The sequence below is a fragment of the Eucalyptus grandis genome, chromosome 2, assembly GCF_016545825.1.
Source record: "Eucalyptus grandis isolate ANBG69807.140 chromosome 2, ASM1654582v1, whole genome shotgun sequence".
In the NCBI taxonomy this organism is placed as follows: domain Eukaryota; kingdom Viridiplantae; phylum Streptophyta; class Magnoliopsida; order Myrtales; family Myrtaceae; genus Eucalyptus; species Eucalyptus grandis.
The window spans coordinates 46474010-46494795 of record NC_052613.1 but is presented as its reverse complement, the minus strand read 5'-3'; the positions used below and the strand labels follow the sequence as shown (position 1 = coordinate 46494795).

Below are 20786 nucleotides of genomic sequence, written 5' to 3'. Positions count from 1 at the left end.
CGACTCGTGACCCGACCCGACCGTTGACCGGTCAACGGTCGAACCGGTCAACCGGTTGGACCGGTCAAACCGGCCAGGAGCCATTTGGCTTGCTGGCGCGTACACCACACATGCCATGCACTTAGGCAGCGTGTGGGGGCGCGTGCGGGCTCCGATTGGAGCGTGGTCAGCGGCGTTTTGGTTCGTATGAATGTTCTCTACACAGTGGTGTAATTATTTTATACTTTTGAATTTTATAAATGTATGAAAATGCGTAGAAAACCCTATGTACGCGTATTTTTTGGGGTTTAATGCAGTTTATTCATTTGTAACTTGTATTTTCTTGTGATTAGGGAAATACAGTAGCTAGCTTATGTGCAAATGGTGTTATATATGCTGTGTAGAGTTTGGTTCAATGATATGATGTATATATTTTAACATACTTGCAATTTTCTAGTTGATAGAAAATTAGAACAATGGTAGGAAATCCATTACTTGTTGAATTGCAATTTTAATTATAGTTGAAGCATGATTGTTGTTTATACGTTGGTAATTATCATACTATGCTTTTTTGTAATAAGGAAAAATGTAGAAAATTACATAAGGTCATGTAATTATTTTTCCTAGTGGGAGTTCGTAGGTTGGTAGAATTTGAAAGAATTCTCACCTAGACCTTAAAATTTGCGCAAATTAAACTAATTAATTATAATAGAACAATTGTACATAGAAGTTGATTGGAAACATAGTTAACTTTTGCTTTTGTGTCTTTTGTTGAATTATTATTAATTTAGTTTGTCTTTACTGCAAAATTAAAATATGTGTGTTACTCTGTAAAGTGTGCTAGTATTGATTCTGCGTTTATTATGTCAATGTGTTATAGCAATTGATTATGGTTTCAGCATCCAAGACAATTGTGGCTGACCTCAATAAGGGTGAGAAGTTGAACGGTGACAATTATGATATTTGGCACCGAAAGGTTCAGTACATCCTTGAGGAGCAAGAGGTTTTGGAAACCCTTAACCATACCATGGATGAACCTGAGCATGGAACTTCAGCTCAACACATGAGAGATCTAGAAGCTTATCAAGCTTGGAAAAAGAAAAATAGCATTGCTCGCATCACGTTGTTGAGCTGTATGCAAGATGATCTCATGTGTGAGTTTGAGAGTTATGACAAAACTCAAGCTATGTGGGTTGTCTTGAAAGATAAGTTTAGGGGTACATCTGCCACTAAGCTGAGGAGATTCACCATCAAGCTTGATACATTCCGAAAGCGCCCAAATGTAACGATGAGGTAGCATCTTCGGGAGATGTCAAACATGATCTGTGAGCTGAAGTCGGCAGGTCACTCCCTTACTAATGAACAGCAAGTTCAGGCTGTTATAAGGTCTCTTCTTGACAATTGAGAGCATATGAATATCAATATGACACATAATGAGAATATTGTCACTTTTGCTGATATTGCGTGTCATTTTGGAATTAGAGGATGAGCGCCTAGAGGCTGCGAGATCCTCTACCCATACTTATGTTGCTGAATCGAGTTTGCGCAAAGCTTCGGATTTCAAGCGCAAGAGGAATCTTCAGTTCAACAACAAAGGGAAGAGGACTGATCAAGCACCCAAGAGGGCTAAGACTTTCCGACGCAAGAAGCGTGGTGGGAAGAAGGACAAGGCCAAGATGGAGTGTCACAATTGTGGCAAGATGGGTCACTTTGCTCGTGAATGCACTGAGCCAAAAAAAGGTACCTTATTACTCCATTACTTTGAGTAATGCTTTTGTTTCTAGTACTATAATGCTTGCTGAATCTCATCCAATATGGACTGTAGACTTAGGAGCAACAGACCATGTTGTTGGAGACCGAGAAGCATTTGTGGAGTATCATCGGATACCGCCTAAAAGAAGATGGATATATGTTGGGAATAACTCAAGAGTTGAAGTGAAGGGTATCGGCACGTAAATTAATCTTATGTGGTGGTCGAAACCTATTCCTGCATGATGTCCTTTATGCTCCAGATATTCGACGAAACTTGGTCTCTGTAGTTGTTCTTCTTAACTTAGGTTATGTATTGAATTTCCATAGTGATTGTGTTGACATTTTGTATGGAACAGTTTATTATGGTTCAGGTTATGTATCGAATGGTTTTATGGTGTTAGACATTGACTATGATAAGTACAATGTTAATGTTGATGGTTGTTTTTCTTTAATTGCATCTTCTAATAACGTTGAGATTGATGCAAGTGCTTGGCATGCTAGATTAGGTCACATTGGATTACAAAGAATGCAAATATTAGCTAGAGAAGGCCTTTTAGGGTCACTCACTAATGTTAGTCTATCCGTATGTGAACATTGTTTAGCGGGAAAAACAACTAGAAAACCATATGGTAAAGGAACTAGAGCTGAATTTCCATTGCATCTCATACATTCTGACATTTGTGGTTCTTTGAATGTGAGGGCGAGGCATGGAGTCTCATATTTCATCACTTTCATAGATGACTTCACACTTTTCGGTTATGTCTTTCTGATCTCCCATAAGTCATAAGTATTAGGCTGCTTTAAACGATATATAGCGATGGTAGAGAATTAGTTGAACAAAATAATAAAGGCATTGAGAACTGATCGTGGACGTGAGTATCTAACGGAGTAATTCAAGGCTTTTTGTGATGAAAAGGGAATTGTACGAGAATTGACTATTCCTGGTACTCCACAACAAAATGGGGTAGCTGAGAGAAAGAATAGAACCCTATTGAAAATGGTTAGGTCTATGATGGCACAAGCAAATTTACCTATCTCCTATTGGGGAGATGCATTATTGACTGATGCTATATGTTTAACCATGTGCCCTCAAAATTGGTCACTTTCACCCCTTATGAATTATGGACTAGTATGAAACCAGACTTGTGTAGTCTACGTCCATGGGGATGTGCAGCTTATGTTCATGATTCTTCCCATAAACATGGCAAATTAGGTCATAGAGGGAAGAAATGTATCTTTATAAGATATTCCGAACACTCCAAAGGGTACGTGCTCATAGGTGAACAAGTTGATGGAAGTATGACCGAAATGGAGTCACGAGATATCACGTTCTTGGAGAACGATTTTCCTAGTAGAGGTGAGATTGATAAGGACTTTCAATTATATGAGATGAAAGATCCTGATAACACACCCACTGATATTGTAGAGGAAAATGAAGATTTACCTCAACACACATGACCTAGTGGGAGTGTTGCATCACCTGATGAATTGAATTCATTCTCTTGCGTAAAAGTAATCGTAAAAGTATTTCCCGTCGTCGTTTTAAGATTGAAGGGAAACATTTATGATTACTCAAAAGGACGATGCCGAGCCTAAGACTGTTCAAGAGTCTCTCTCATCCTTTGATAAGGAAGAATGGAGAAAAGCTTTGGAAGATGAGATGGAGTCAGTGAGGGAAAACCATGTCTGGGACTTGGTTGATCTACCACCCAATCATAAGGCCATTGGAAACAAATGGGTCTTTAAGATTAAGCGAAGGGCGAATGGATCCATTGAAAAGTTTAAAGCTCGCATTATGGCAAAATGTTATATTCAACAAAAGGGTATAGACTATGAGGAAACTTTTTCACCAGTTATAAGATTTGCCTCAATATGCCTTATTCTAGCCATCGTTGCACATTTGGACCTTGAATTACATCAAATGGATGTAAATACGGCATTTCTCAATGGAGAATTAGATGAGGAAATCTATATGAAACAACCAATAAGTTTCATAGCTAAAGGTCAAGAGCATAAAGTTTGCAAGCTTCATCGCTCAATATATGACCTTAAGCAATCATCTAGATAGTGGTATCTTCGTTTTCATCGAGCAATAATAACTTTTGGTTTCACGATGATCAAAGAAGATCATTGTGTATATGTCAAGCGATTCAAAGATAAATTTGTGATTTTATCACTTTATGTGGACGATATTCTGTTGGCTGGAAATGACAAGGTTTTGGTTATCACCATAAAAGAATGGTTGTTCTCCAATTTTGAGATGAAGGACATGGGAGAAGCTGCTTATATATTGAGAGTTAAGATCGAAAGAGATCGATCGAGGAAACTCCTTATTTTATCACAAGAGTCTTATATTATGAAGATTTTTGAGCGTTTTAATATACAACATTGTAATCCCATAGATACCCTTGTCATACAAGGTGAAGGCTTAAGTACTGAGATGTGTCCTAAGACTCTAGAAGAAATTAAAATGATGGAAACGGTTCCTTATGCTAGTGCAGTCGGAAGTTTGATGTATGCTATGATGTGTACTCGACCCGACATATGTTATGCTGTGGGATTGGTGAGCCGATATCAATCAAATCCTGGTCAAGCACACTGGAAAGCAGTGAAGAGGATCCTGAGATAATTGAAGGGCACCATGGACTATCGACTTTGTTACCAAGGGAATGATTTATACCCATTGGGTTATTCAGATGCCGATTGGGATGGAGACCTGTATGAGCGTAAATTGACTTCTGGATATTCGTTCTTGCTTAATGGAGGTGCGATTTCTTGGAATAGCAAGAAACAGACATGCACGGCCTTATCTACGATGAAGACATAATTTATTGCATGTTTTGTCGCAGTGCAAAAAGCAGTATGGCTAAAATGTTTCTTGGAAAATTTAGCCACTATCACTGAAGTTCCAAGACTGATGACAGTTTATTGTGATAGTCAATCAACCATTGCCTATGTGAAAGATCCCAAGTATCATGGAAGGACAAAGCACATTAACATAAAGAATAACTTCATCAGAGATATTATAGCGCAGAAAGAAGTGATTTTGCAATACATTTCAACCAATAGAATGGTTGCTGATCTATATACGAAGGCTATTCCTAGAGACATATTCTTGACCCATAGGATGTCACTAGGATTGCGTAGAATGTGATATCTATTATTGTAGAGGATCATTGGTTTATGTATTTGTGGACAGATGTATTGTACTTGTTTATTTGTTAGTGATTTGATGTTTTATCAATAAGTACAAATCCACTATGAGACTAGCACAAACACACATGTATTATTGAAAAGTATGTCAGCAGGCAATAATTGGCTCACTCACACGAGCAATTGCCTTAAGTGCTTTAGATAACACGTTGAGATGAGACGTTATGTACAAATAAATGCTGAAGAGTAAGTTTGGTACATAAAATATGTCGCCTTGATTGGAGTCAAGATGAGGTCTGTGATTTGTTTATAACAAGACCGAACATGATATTCCTATAATCATGTATGCCTGAAAGATGCCGAATGCGAGTACTTAATTGTGCGCTATAGAAAGCGAGCTGATATAGCACTCGGGCTAAACATGAGTACGTGAGAAGCACGTGACTATGTTTAGGCTAAGATCCGTATAGTGGATATATTTGATAAATGAAATACGCTCTTATAGAAAGAGTAATCCACTATAACATGTAATTCATACTACATGTGCATTGTACGATCGACAAGGAAATGTGAGTAAAATTATCCCTATTTACTCATCGTGTAAGCCTTTGAGGTAATTTATAATTTACCTCATTATGTGTCCTATGTTACTTTTGACTATGTTCTCGAAGTGAAAGATCAATGTTGCTACTTTAGCATGTTACGGGCGGTCATGAATAGATATGGCCTATGAGACATGTCTAGGAAAGCAGTTATTCTGAAATTGAGAGAGACATGAGTGCGAAGGAAGACTATTGTTGTTTAACATCTATCACGTGTATTTACTAGTCGACCAATTATATCACTATATGTGGTTGTGGATGTAATTGTAAATACATGGTATTTTTGATAATAGTCAAGTATAGCCTTTAAGGGATAGGTATACTTGGATTGATGTAACAAAATATGTCTAGGGCATTGTAAGACATTGATTGTTTATTTCTTTTTGGGTTGTAGCCATTATGACATCCCTAACAGGTGCATAATTTGAGCTCCCAAGTGCAGGTGTACTCATTGGTCACACGGCTTATTTGCCAGTATGAATTGTTTTGTAAAGTTGATGAATGTTGAATGCCTTATATTCTTGATAGAGCACTATTAAGCCCATCATGTCCGAGTGGGAGATGTAGTACTTTAGCTGGTATGTCCATGATGGGGTGTGATTGGAACGCACCGTTTCGTCTTCATGCGTTGCAATGGAAAGACACTAATAGAGGGGTACGAAGGGAGACATATAAAAGTCTTCCGAACACAACCGTTGGGTTGGTTGGCAAAACATACGCATCAAATTTCTCTCCATTTCCATCAAGAGAGAAGAAAGCATTCTATTTCAGTTTTGCAAGAACAATCGGCATTTACGCCGTGGAAATCGGGTGTTTTCCTTGTGATTGCATCGAGACTAACGTGAGGTAGTGTTGTTCGTGATTTATTCGCAATTCAACGTTCGTTCCGGGGCTATTTGCTGTTTGCGCATCGGAATCAGGTAAGTCGTTCTTTCGCCGACTTGAATTCCAACAGTATTTGTATAACCCGCTCTAATGTCATGTCTTAATACGGGAGCTTTGCAAATATTAGGTGCTGCTAGTTCTAGAGGTTTACATTTTGTGGTGCTCTAGGAACAAGCAAAACCATCAATTTCATATGAAATAATAGGACAAGATTGAGACCATGCAATATAGTTAAAATGGATGGTCTAATACACTTTCAGATTACCAAAATAATACCTGGGGAGTGTATGAAGCTTTTCATAATATTGCTGCTTGATTCTATTGTTCATGAGATTAAGGCTCTGCTGGTTTCACGGAGAAAGTGGCATTTCCGGAAAATGTTTGTTAAGTAGTCCTTTTTCAAGAAAACGATACTATTTTCCGGTGTTTGGATGAAATTAAAAAATGAAGTAGAAAATATTTTTTGCCATTTGGTTATACTCATTTTCCATTATTATTATTATTATTATTATTATTATTATTATTATTATTATTATTATTATTATTATTATTATTATTATTATTATTATTATTATTATTATTATTATTATTATTATTATTATTATTATTATTATTATTATTATTATTATTATTATTATTATTATTATTATTATTATTATATTTTTTTAATCGATTTTTTTTTTTTTTTTTTTCTTCTTCTTCCTTGGCCATCACCATTGCCCTCGGCCGACCACAGGCAAGCTTAAGCCTCACCATAAGCTAGTGAGGCTCCAGCTTGCCAGAGCCTAGGCAACCTCGATCTAAGTTCAAGCCTCGCCTAGTTTGTCGCTCTAGCGAGGCCTAAGCTCACTTGACAATCTAGGTGAAGAGCCTTGTTGGCCTATGGCAAGACTGGAGCTCACTTGTGGGCAGTCACCAAATATCACTTTGGCTAGCAATCGACAGAAAAAAGAAGGAAAAAAATAAAGAAAAGAAAAAAATTATAATAATTAAAAATTCATTTTTTTTTTTTAAATGAAAGGTGTTTGGTAAAAAAAAAGTGTTTGGTTTAGAAGTGGAATAAAAAAACGGAAAATATTTTTTCTATTTTAGAAGACCTTTTTCTGTTGATGGACTATATTTTCCTCGATCAGTTTATTTTCTGTGAAACAAACATCCAAAGATTAGGAAAACATTTTTTTAAAAGTTGTTTTTTGCTAAACGAATGGAGCCTAATACAATATTTTATTGGCCTCAAGTAATTTATTTGAAATGATCTTCTTTGTCATAAAAGAATTAAAATTTTCGGGAACACTTTTCTTATTATGATATTGAGCGCAGGGAAAAAAAGGGGCTTAGGAGAGAGGTTTATGATTTTTATGTATCAAGAGAGGTTAACTATTGAGTATAAATTTTTTATACTAAATTGACATAATCGAAATGTTTATGATTGAATTGATATAAATGTAATATGTTTAAGATCTTCTTTATAAGCTTTCCAAATATGTCTCGACGGTGATGGTGGCAAATAAATACAGAGAGAGAGAGAGAGAGAGAGAGAGAGAGAGAGAGAGAGTTTTTGCCATGAGTGAGATGGCCGAGAGCGTGGGTCGAATCCGCAAGCTGTTGGAGGTGATATTGATAGGCCGATCATGGTGGTGGGAACATGGCGATCATGGTGGTGGCGCGAACATGGGATGGGGCTGAGAGAGCGGTGGGGGCAAAAGCGCTTGCCCATGAACTAAAATGTATTAGATTTTCTTTATAAAACGAACGAGCTCGAGCTCGGTGCCCAAGAAGATAGGTCCACTTCGAACCCGTCTGGTGCATCATGGTGACCAATTGATAAACAGATTTGGGAAGGAGGGAAAGAAAAGAGGGCAGCTCTCTGCCCGCATGGTGAGGAAAGAGGGAAGGAGGGAAAGAAAAGCAGGATGGATAACGCAAGGCATGTTATGCAAAATTAGTATTGTAACAAACGTGAAAGATAGGCTCTCAGTAGATTTTAGATATGGAAAATTTCAAAAAAGGGACGGAAAAATATCTTGAGTCAAATAGGGATTTTTTTTTTTTTTGGTCAATAGGCAAATAGGGACTTAAAGTGGCAATGTTAGTCTCAAATAAGGGCCTAAATAGAGACCTCACCTTGTAGGTCGCTAGCCCGCTAGATATCTCAGCCCATCAAGGGCATTTTCGTCAAAAGATAGTTTTCATTTATTTTTTAAAATTTTTTTCTCTTTTTTTTTTTTTTTTTTTTTTTTTCCTTTTGACTAGTGCCAAGGAGCCTCACTAGTTGTTGGTGAGGCGACCCTCACCATGTCCTCTCTAGTGGCCGTCCATTACTTGAGATCGACCACGGATGAAGAAGAGGAAAACTAGAAGAAAAAAGAAAGAAAAAAAAATCAAAAAATATTGGCACTTCAGATTATTCAATATGACCTGTTAGTCCGTTTTCCTTTTTTTTGTTTTGACTTTTTTTATCAAAATTTCTGGTACGTCCACTCGCTACTCTTTCTGGCGGACTCTTTAACCGTAAGGGTGGGATTTGAAACGTTTGATGATGGCTAAAACTAAAAAGTGGGATTCGTCCACCAATCAATTTTTTCCACTATTTTTCTTTTCTCATTTACCAAACCCTTATTCCAATTTAGAAGAAAGTGCCTAATTAATCATGAACCCATCATATCAGCCAATCTTCATCGAAAATCACCTATGCGGTAGTGTGTCGTATAGGAAGGTGGATAATCACTACAATCTGACCGTGCACATAAGAATTCCCAATTTCCTGGTTTATCTAATAAAAAGATCGAAAGTGAGCCTAAGTTGGATCCAACGGACAAAAGCTAAACAAAAGAAAACGGAACTTAGTGTGTGTTTATTTTATGGAAAACGTAATGTTTTTGAAAAATGTTTTCTGGGAAATCATTTTTTTAGGAAAATAGTTAGTTTTCCTTTATTTGATGATACGTGACTGAAAATACTTTCTGATGTTTGGATTGCATTTCAAAAATAATTGAAGGTGTAGAAGATGCCGATGAAGAGGAAGAGGAGGGAGCGAAGCCAACAAGAGCGCAGGAGAGGCTAGGGTTGGAGGAGGTGAAGGAGAAGGAGAGGGGAGGGAGGAGGAGTTAGGATTTACGTTCACAAGCAAAGAAAGAAAAGAGAAAAGAAAAAAAGGAAAAAAAAAAAATAAGACAGAAAAAAAGATATAATAATAACAAATTCAAAATTTTTAATTATAAATTCTTTTTAATAATAAATTTTTTATTAAACAGGGACCTTAAAATATTTTGGAAAACGTTTTCCAGTTCTTTTAAAGGGAAAATCATTTTCCTAAATTTAAGCTTTGGAAGGAAAATATTTTCCGTTGACTCATTTTCCTAAATGAATCAAACACTAGAAAATAAGAAAAACGTTTTTCCAAAATTATTTTTCGCAAAACAAACACACCCTTAGATCCACTCGTTGGCTTTTGACCCGTCTTCATTTGGCTGCACGTATAGTTCAGGCATATGCCGTAAGCTCACCGTTCCTCTTCCACGTTCGACAGAACGTGTGGCCCCAATCATTCTTAGGATTAAAACGACCGATTGACATAACTTCGGGATATCCGTCTGTTATTTATATCGATTGGAAAAGGATTGATTTTCTATTGGGAAAATTCAAAGGGACAGAGACAACAAGACCAAGCTATAATCTTTCTTCTTCTTTTCTACCAAAGGACGTTGCGTGCCCGGCGCGCTTCTCGGCTTCTTCCGTTTGATAGTACATCATCGCGTGCTACAGCGTCCTAGCTCTCACCATACGTTCAGACAGGACAATGGTCCTAGGTTTGATATTACCTTACTAATAAAAGTAGCATGCCACGCCAGACAAAAATTTACTAATTCAGCTCCAAACTAACAACAGGTCCAAATTCAAGCAAGTTCGTTGAATCCCCCTCTAAACTCTGTTTGTCATAGCTAAGATCTCAGAAAGATGTCACTCATGTCTTGGATAGCTGCGATCCTGCTGTTCGTGAATCTGGTGCCACTGAGCTGTCAACGAGCGACAGTGTCATCTTCTTCATCTGCTGTCGGAGTGCATTCGACTCCGCGAGCTGTCAAAACCATTGGCCTCCCTGCAGATTGTGCCGTCGAATTGAACGCCACCAACTTTGATGCCGTACTCAGAGGCACTCCCGCTACTTATGCCGTGGTCGGGTTCTTCGCTCACTGGTTGGTGCTTCTGTACCTCTTGATAGCATCATTTTGGCACAGCTCTGTGCGTGCATGCGTGCGAGTAAGTTTGATCATGCTTTGCTGTTTGATTTAATTTGACGCGATTCGTTTCACGTTTCTCTCCGGCGAAATGATTAGTGTTAGGTAACATAGAATCGTTTCTGGAAATTTTGAGATCGGGCTAGTTGGTGCGCTTATGTTAGCTCTACAGTGTTGCATCTGACAAGTGGTACTAGTTTTCGAGCTAATAAAGTAGCATGTTCCTTTGTTACTCCATTGCCCATGACCAGCTGAAGACCGTGCGAAAAATATCTGCATCCGTTTGGCTGTGTTGAACATTGTGCTTTCACTTGAATCATTAACTTGGTAGCAGTAGGACATTGGGCTGACCCCTTTTGTTATATTGTTCTGCCGGTCATATATTTATTGGCCTTTGCCAAGAACCATTAGACGGAAGGTTATGGTGGTACTCCTCACTAACAAATATCTATCTGCGGTGGTTGATAAGATGAAGGACTGAATATTGTGTAGTGATTATTGTATTTGTTCGTTGGGCTTGATCGCCCTTGCATCGATGACATAATGATTTTGGTTGAGTATGCTGGCAAGACTTAACAGTTTTATTCTGCACCTCCTAACATTTTGTGGACCATCATCTTGCTGTTGCTTTGCTGCATATCCATGAGCCCTTCATGGTCAAGCTGCAGAAAATTTTAACTGCATATTGACTAGGAATGACCTTATTACCACATTGGTTCAAGCAACCCTTTGGCTTCTTGATGCGGATATCATTGAGTGGAGCCAATAGGAGCACATGTTGGGAGAATACTGTGGAAGGGTTCATGAGACTTGCATGTTTAATCAGAGACATTGTGGATGAGCTGCTAGATTAAGGAATTTCAAGGACAACATTGTATCTTGAGGTGCAGGTTTTCACCCCAATGCACTCACTTTGCTGTGAGTTGGCCTTTAAGACTAGCAGAGAAGATAGCTGCAGCTGATCGTAGTAACAAATAATAACACACCTGATAGCTTGAATATGACTGGCCCAATCAATTAAAACAGCGGTTGCTCAAGTTCCAGGTCTTTTGAATTTTGGAAACTAAGATGCTCATTCTTAGTATGATTCTTATGCTAGAGATAAGTCTGGCAAAAAAGTCGCCAAAATTTACTTTCTCCCAACATGTTAAGGGGCCAACGACAGCCCTTACCTTTTAGGTATAGGTATATTTGCTTATGCAAAGCATGACAGGCACAGTGATTTCCAAAATTTTAGTTAACATTGCAGGTACTGCGTTAGATTGTGAGTTTTTATGTATCTGTGCTTCCATGAGAACAGCTCTGAGCTACTCTCTCTCTCTCTCACGCACAAACACACACTCGTGCATGCATGTGCACAAGCTGAGTTCTCATGAGTGTCTTTATGCAGATTCTTTTTTTTTTTTTTTTTTGTGTGTGTGTGTGTGTGTGTGGCAGCATGGGTGTAGGGATTATTGGGTATGGCTGAATTTCTGATTGCTGTTTGATTACTGATCTTGCAGGTGTCCTGCATGTAGAAATTACAAGGTACTATTTGCTAGTGCTACATCTCCAATATTGAATTTTCTTATTCTTTTTCTCTTTATAACTTCTTGAGATTCAATTTTGTAGCCGCAATATGAGAAGCTGGCGAGAATTTTCAATGGACCTGATGCGGTTCATCCTGGGATAGTTTTGATGACAAGAGTAGACTGTGCTCTGACGGTACTTAAAATTGTTGTGCCAGCATTTCATTCAATTCCAAAAACTGTTGTTTAGAACAGACTGCTTCATGGACAAGCAAGTGCTGATAAACTCTGGTTTCCTTTAGAGAGGGATTGACGTCTGGACTTGTGGTCTGATGGATCAGTATTTGCATGGTTGTGCAAAATGATGTAGGAATTTTGAATTGGATAGGTAATCATGTTGGCGAATATCTGATGTTCAGGCTGCTATTATTAGACAATGAACTTTCTACCCATAGGAAATAGAATAATCTGCGAATTAGCTACAGGTAAAGATGGACGGTCCAGTCCTTGAAGGCCGCCACTTCTATGTACCATCCATTTATGAAAATTAAAACCTGCCCCTTGTCGTTTCACTTATACATTCCGTTGTACTATAGATTAACCTGCTGATGTGGTCTTTGCCGGATTCTCTTTAATACATGATTGAGCTATATCGCCTGTTTTTATTTTTTGGCTGAGCAGATAAACAACAAACTTTGCGATAAATTTTCCGTGAGTCATTATCCTATGCTCTTCTGGGGCCCTCATTCCGAGTTCATTGCTGCCGGTTGGGAACCTCAACAAGAGAAAAGCAAGATACGTGTGATTGATGATGGACGGACTGCAGAACGCCTGCTGAATTGGATCAATAAGCAAATAGGCAGGTAGGAAGTATCTCTAGTATTTTCTGTTTACCAAGTGATTATTCACAGTACGTTGTTCATCTTATAAGTCTTGGGACATTCTAACAAATGCATCCACCCACTTCAATTCCTTTCAGCAACCTGAAATAAGTTCTCCTTCAGGTTTTGGAATGTTTTAACGAATTAGTCATCTGAAATTTTTAGATTCCCAGATCCACAGCTGAAGTATATGCAAAGTTCCATGCTTGGAATATGATATAGCCTTTTTAAGTTTGGTTAACTTATGTTTGTCCCGTAGATGCTGACACACTTATCAGAATGTACACTGAATAATCACAATTGTCAGGGAGTAAAATTGAGAATTTACTATGAGGACCTAATTATTAAATATCAAACAGTGAGCTACATTATTTTTGAGGTGCAAATTAAGTATCCCTTCATGAGAACTAGAGTCTCAAAAGGTTACAACTCGGAGCAGTTTGTTGATTTGATAATTCTTGTTTTTCGAGCTTCTACTTTAAACTGCAGCTCATTTTTTGTGATAATTCTGAGGGAAGAATTGCTGAGGAAAATCTCATTTGTTGAAATCACTAGAAGGGATGGAGTTATGCGTTCTTTATTTGCAGTTGGAGTACAACTTTTTAAACCGGGTATTGGTTCTTTTAAGACTGCTATTACTCACTGGACTGCTAGTCCTTGTCCTTTTGGGAACTGAGATCCTGCTTTCAGGAGAGGAACTAAAACTGTCCCACATATGTTGGATAACTCCTAGATTGGTTTGTGGTTTAAGCTTTGTGATTTATATGGTGAATACTCGTGGCAAAGCAATTTGTGTGCTGGGTCGAGACATGTCTGATCTTCGCTGCGAAGCAGAGTTTACCTTTTTTTTTTCATGTTCATGGACAACTTTCTTGTCTGTCTGAAGAATTTGAGCCAAATGATAAGTTCTGCAGAGTTGAACTTTTTGAATTCTCATTCTTTTTTCTTCTTTTGTTCAATACTGAATTTACAGCACATATGTTTTGGATGATGAGAAATTTGAGAAGGAGCATCCCTCGTCAAGCATCTCAGACCCTGAACAGGTGGGCTCAGTGCTGTTCCAAATGGTTTTCTTCCATCCAAACATACTCTTCAGCACTCTTACTGACTACGAAATGGTTTGATTGAAGATCGCACAGGCTGTATATGAAGTTGAGGTGGCCACATCCGCTGTGTTTGACATCATTTTAGAGCACAAGGTACAATTTGTACACCTTCAATAAGGTTCTGTGAGATCTATTCGTATCTTTCCATTTTTAGCTCAATCACTTACATGCGTTTGCTCAAGGAAGCACGCGTGCATGAAAAGGGAGCAAATGGTAGGTAATTGGAACATCACTCGCATCTTTCATGCGAAATTATTTACTCTCATTTTTCTTTTCCTCTGTTCCTGCAATTCCTCTTATACTTATCATCCGTGCACGCATGCGTAGAGCACTTATGACGGTTGAGTCTAATCACCATCACGAAATTGCTAACCGCAGCTCTATAAGTAGCGGCTTACCATCTTTGCGCTTCGTCTCCTTATAGTATAGTCTCTCTAGATTCCATAGAAGATCACAACTAGCCAGTCATTTCCTGATCGGTCACATTTCAGGCAAAGGAGGCGGCGGCGACAAGGGAGGAGGCGGAGGACAAGCAACACGTGGAGGTGTGGCTACAAAAGGCCGTGGTGGCAGCAGAGGAATGATGTCGTTCGAGAATAACCCAGGGGGTTACTTCGACTATAATAAATAAAGACCTTCACTTGTTCTTCCAACACTCAATTTCGCTTTAACGAAGACTTCTAATGGTTAAAGATCAAACAATAATATGCAGAGCAATAAGCAGATTTTCTTATGGATATATTTATATATTTGGTCACTAAAACGCTGTTAAGTATTTTTGTGCATGGGTGGCCTGATCATTCCTTTAGAGTTAGTGTTACATTATATAAAGAACTGTATTCTTGGTAAATTCATGGCTAGCCTCATGCGCCCCAAAGTAACAGCCTAAATTTCATTGTCGCCAAATTAATGATTCTTTCAGCCGAGATTCTAACCGGTATAAAATCATTGAGCATCACAGTGGATCTTACCCCCAAAACAACTCTTATCAGGTGCCTCCTATTACAAGATTTGTACATATTACAATGTCTGCGTAGGTTGGGTCACTATCCTTTTAACATAACTTAGTAAATCGAATTTTCTAAAAAGTTTTAGCAAGCTTAGCATTTCTCATTTTTTTTTTCTACTAGCCGTGAATAGAAAGTTCATGTATAAATGGCTCCTGCACTCTACTTCTGTGGCATCCCAAAATTCTTAACGACCTCTAGCTATATTAAATTCTATGAATAGGTGATGGAAGTACCATCAAGTTATGGCCATTTAATCCATAATTTGTAATAAGATTTATGGCCAAGCGTTTAATGGATAATTATTTGATAGGAAAGAAAATCCTATCATTGGCCATGTGTTTTATAAATTGGGATTTATGGATTTGTGACTATAAGTTTAATGGTCTTATTATTTATGCAATTAGGTATTTATTTAAATGATGATTAAGATATATTATAAAAATAAAATAAAATAAACTTGGGCCATTTAAGTTTGGGCCTTAGGCCCAAGTGAGATGGGCCTAAAGTGGGCCATAAGCCTGGCCCATTGTCGCATGGAGGGGTAGCCGCATGGCTTCCAAGTGTCTTCAACCAAGGAGACACTTGTCTCCTTCTTAGGGACAAGTGTCCCCCATGCAAAGAGGGGGTGCATGCAAATATATAAGCATCCAAAAAGAGAGAGAGAGAGAGAGGGAGAGAGAGGGAGTGGCTGGTGGAGGATTCGGCCAAAGGGAGAGAGGAGGTTGTGAGAGAGAGAGTGAGGCCGAGAGAGTGAGGCCGAGAGAGGAGGAGCTCGCCCGTCGCCGCCCGCACGCCGTTCGTCCGTCGCCGGTGTGCCGCCGTTCGTGTGGTCTAGAGGCAAGTGAGAGTCCTCTAACTTCTCTTGCATGTTTGTATGTTGCTTGCATGTTGAATCTTTGGGTGTTTAGGTGAGAAAAACCTAAGCATAGATGATTTATGTTTGAATGGCATGGCTGTTCTTGCTCGAACAGTGTGAGTCAGAATGTTGTTTGAGCTTGAATGTGTGTTTAGAGTCCGAATTTGGCTTCGATTTCTTCATGAACGTTGTAGCTAACATCTTTTACTACAACATAATAAAATTTCATGGACAATTATGGAGATTTGAGGGGTCAAACTCTCATCTTACGGAGATGTCAGATCTGGAATGTTTTCGCATGAATTCGCTCGAGTCAGAATGTTGTGAGAGCTTGAATGCATGTTTATAGTTCGATTTTGGCTTTAGTTTCTTCATGAAAGTTGTAGCTAACATCTTAAAATATAACATAATAAAATTTGGTGGAAAATTATGGAGATTCAAGGGGTTAAAGTCTCATCCAACGGAGACCCCAGATCTGGAAAGATTTTACTGACCTTTGGTTGGATTTGTGGTTGCATGTTGGTTTGTGTTGAGAATATCACTTTTATTTCTTCATGAAAGTTGTAGGGGACATCTTAAAATACAACATACTCAAATTTTAAGTGAAATGAACAATAATAGCCTAGTAAATCAACTAGATATTGAAGACGGTGATTCTGGTGATGTATTCCGAGACACCCTAGACTTCATGGACATAGATGATGACTATAATCTGGTTATTTGACTTAGATCTATTCATGAAAATTGTAGAGGACATCTTGATGTATAACATATTCAAATTTAAGAGGAAACGAAAGAGAATAGGTAGGTTAAAACTCAATATTTCGGAGAAGCTTGCACTGGACGATGCGGTAACGGATCCAGAAGCTTCGTGAGACTGTATAAAATAATATAAAAATAATCTGGCTTGGAAGTCTTCATGAAAGTTGTACGAAAATGTCTTGGCTATCACTCGGTAAAATTTCGTAATTTTTGGAGGTCGTATGGATATTTTAATCGAATTTCTTCGGAAACTGTGCATTCTGGTTTCATCCGAAAATTTCATGCTGTTTTTGTGTAAATTATGGATTTGTGTGGATTTCTCATTGGCCGTGTATTTTGCATGAAATCATTATCCTATTGCCTTATTTATTACTTGCCTTAATTTTATGATTTTTGAGATTATATAAATAATTAAATTTAATATTTTTGAAAATGGCACAAGCTGGAATTTAAATAAAAATAAAAAGGGGCATGACAAATGGATTATTTTAATTGGCATAAATTCCATGAATTTTATTGCACCATGTAGTATGTGTGATGAGGTCTGGATGTATGCATTAAGATGCATGTGTGAATTCAAATGCTGAACACGATTGTTAATTTGCCAATACATCATATGCCATGCTAAATTAAGACCAAAATTGGTGAACATGAATAATGTTAAATGAGGAGATTGTTATGGTGGATGATGATGCCCGGTGGCCTAGTGGCGTAATTCCGGAGATTCCCCGGGAGTGTTGGGATGCCCGGTGGTATACGGTACGTAATTCCAGGGGAGGCCTGGTGGTATGTCGGTATATAATTCCGGAAGCCCTGTCGGAGGTTTCTGCCCGAAGGGAATGCCTCGCGATGCCAGGATTGGGGTGCGGGGTGCGGGATGCCCGGCCAGGGAGTGTAAATGCCGGAAGCCCTGTCGGAGGTTTCTGCCCGAAGGGAATGCCTCGTGATGCCAGTTGGGATGCGAGATGCCCGGAATGTGGAGGGCCGGATGCCCAGTGGCCTGGGATGGCTAAATGCCGGAAGCCTCGGAGGTCTTTGCCCGAGGGGATGATGAAATTGATGATTTGAGGAATGGGTGATGTGGTGATCAAAATTGAAAGTTAAAAGTGGAAATTGAACCCATGGCATGATATGCATGATGATATGCATGATGATATGTATGATGATGATGATGATGATGATGATGATATGTGATATGGAATAATGATGATCACCCATGGCATGATATGTATGATGATATGCATGATGATGATGATGATATGTGATATGGAATAATGATGATCACCCATGGCATGATATGCATGATGATATGCATGATGATGATGATGATGATGATATGTGATATGGAATAATGATGATCACCCATGGCATGATATGCATGATGATATGCATGATGATGATGATGGTGATATGTGATATGGAATAATGATGATCACCCATGACATGATATGCATGATGATATGCATGATGATGATGATGATGATGATGATGATGATGATATGATGATATGGCATAATGATATGCATGATGATGATGATGATATATGATATATGATATGGCATAATGATATGCATGATGATATGCATGATGATATGCATGACGATGATGATGATGATATATGATATGGCATGATGACATGTGTAATGTGATGATGCCATGATGAGGATGACGTGTGTGATGTAATGATGTCATGATGATGATGACATGTATATGATTATGAGATTGATGCATGATAGTATGCGCATAGCTTCAAGGTAAGTAATGCCTGCAATGCATGTATAACTTGTATGATGCATTGAGTAGTTATTGGATTCCTTTACCTGCTGAGTGGTTGTACTCACTTTTGGGGAACATTTTAGATTAGTAGATGGTTTGAGCGGTTGGATATGACCGCAAGGAGAAGGATAGCAAAGGAGGGAACTTTTGGACGCCGATACTGGTTGATGGACCTTAAGCATACGATTGTGGGAGGAGATGTCGGTCATCTTTTGAAGTGTAGCCGAGTATAGAAAACTACGGCATTTTGATGTACCGACTAAAGATGTCCATCTGCTCTATGTAAATAAACGCGTTCGGTTTTAACTTATATAAGATATTTAGTAGGAGTGCATCGTTTTCTGAATATAGGGAAATTGAGTTTGTTAGATGTGCTTCCGTATATGAATTGCGCAAGGGACCTATAAAAAAAAAAGTGTAAACCCCTATGTTGTATGGACCTGCTGAAATTGAAATGGTATTAGAGTGACATGTTAATAAGGAAAGTGAAAGGAAAACGAACTGTGGCGATCCGAACGGATCGGGGGCCGTCGAGGGGTGCCACAACTTCTACATGCATTCCAGGATATTACTACGCCTCCTTCAACGATAGATCTTTCAAGCTGGGGATGATCATTTTCCGCTGTCGGAAGAGATTTCGCAAGAGCGAGTTTAGTGGCTAGTTGGCTATTGACCTTTAAAATTCTATTGCACAAAAGTTGAAGAACGAAATTGAGAAAGTGATGTATTTTATATAGAGGATAAGAATTAGACCAACGAGTTCCGAGGCAAAATATATCATGCCAAATCTCCATTACAAGCATACTGCTTACAAAAAAAAATCCTTATATCTTGAATGAATGTGGGCATGTCTATAAAGCAGATTGCATCAATATGGACAATATAAGACGCGTGTTCTATAAGGCCACGAGATTATGAAAGAAACGTATAAAAGGCTGTTGTCTTCTGACCAAAAAAAAGAAAAGAAAAAAGGCTGTTGTCCCAGCCAAACTCATCTTCTACACCGCCCCCATATTCTCACCCATTACTTCACCGACTAACTCCCATTCTTTTTCTTGGACGACGACATCATCGTCTTATCGTCGCTGACATTATTCTCTCGCCGACCTTCTTATTTGGTCCTGCATGAACCAGGTAGTTTTTCAGAGAAAAATAACTCCAGCAGATCCACGGACTAGCGAACCACGCTGGCCGAGCAAGTAGGTACGCATGAAAAGGGAACGAACGGGTATCTAATTTGAACGTCGCCTCGCATTCTTCGAGATCGTTCTAAATGACACTCTTAAAGCCTCGCGGATAACCCCGCTGATTGTTTGTTGCTTAGTTAATGTTGTTCGGCAGATTCTCATGACTTGGTAACATGCGCACGTATTTAATCACCCCCGTTTTTCTTCTCTCAGTTGCTGTAAATCCCCGTATTCCTATCTTCCATGCACGCATGCGCAGGCTTTTATGACGGTTGAATCTTCGAGATCGACCCAACAAACGGAGAAATCACAACCACGGAATTACTGACCGCGGCTCTGTAAATAGCGGATCATGCGCTGGGCCTCTTCACTCGTTCGTTTATAGTCTCTCTTCAGATTCCACAGAAGATCCCAACTAGCTAGTCGATACCCAGTGGAAGGCATGGACGGTCAAGTAGGCGGTGGCGCTAAGGGTGGCGGCGAAAAGGGAAGTGGTGGTGGCGGAGGAGGGGCAACGGGGGTAGTTGGAGGTGGCGGGACTGCAAAAGGAGGTGGCGGCAGCAGAGAAACTATGGTTGCGCCAGGACGCGGCGGATCCGTGCATATTCCGAGGGAGTCGTTCGAGAGGGACCCGCAGGGCTACTTTGCTGGACTTCGTGAGATCTCCAAGGAGAAGAAATGAGACAGCCTATTGACGAGTTGATCTCAAGTATGATGTATGGACTGGGAAAGCAAGTTTGAAATTAAATAAAGACCTTTATCCTTTAATCATCTCTCTCTCTCTCTCTCTCTCTCTGTTATATGGCTCATCAAGGTTGCTCATTTTATTAAGGCTTGTCCTGGTTATGTGACTTGGCCATAGTCAAATTCCGGTTGGGATTGATTATGATTATCCATTGTTCTGGAGTTCGTTAAAGATAAAACAACAATTTCGAAACCAAAAAGCTGTTTTCTGTACGGATATATTAAAAAAATGGTTATTTTATATTCTTTGCGAAACGCAATTGTTGTTTTTATCTTCATAAACATTGAAAACAGTGATAAATGGATAGGACAAACAATAAATCAACAAAAAAGAGAAGTTATCATTG

The 20786-nt window shown here is 38.9% G+C and overlaps 1 protein-coding gene across 3 annotated transcripts; it reads left to right on the top strand.

The window, feature by feature from the left end:
* Positions 1 to 10029: 10029 nt before the first annotated feature.
* On the top strand, positions 10030 to 14889 carry LOC104433182 (sulfhydryl oxidase 2). 3 transcript variants are annotated; one of them, XM_039306442.1, is made up of 8 exons: positions 10030 to 10180; positions 10260 to 10567; positions 12112 to 12136; positions 12221 to 12313; positions 12799 to 12980; positions 13972 to 14041; positions 14129 to 14197; positions 14596 to 14889. In XM_039306442.1, the coding sequence occupies exons 2-8, from the start codon at positions 10329 to 10331 to the stop codon at positions 14686 to 14688; spliced, it is 771 nt and encodes a 256-aa protein (XP_039162376.1). In that variant the 5' UTR covers positions 10030 to 10180; positions 10260 to 10328; the 3' UTR covers positions 14689 to 14889. The 3 variants fall into 3 exon arrangements, with proteins under 3 accessions (XP_039162376.1, XP_039162377.1, XP_010044155.2); XM_039306443.1 differs by having other exon boundaries at positions 10042 to 10567; positions 14138 to 14197; XM_010045853.3 differs by having other exon boundaries at positions 10042 to 10567.
* Positions 14890 to 20786: the final 5897 nt, after the last annotated feature.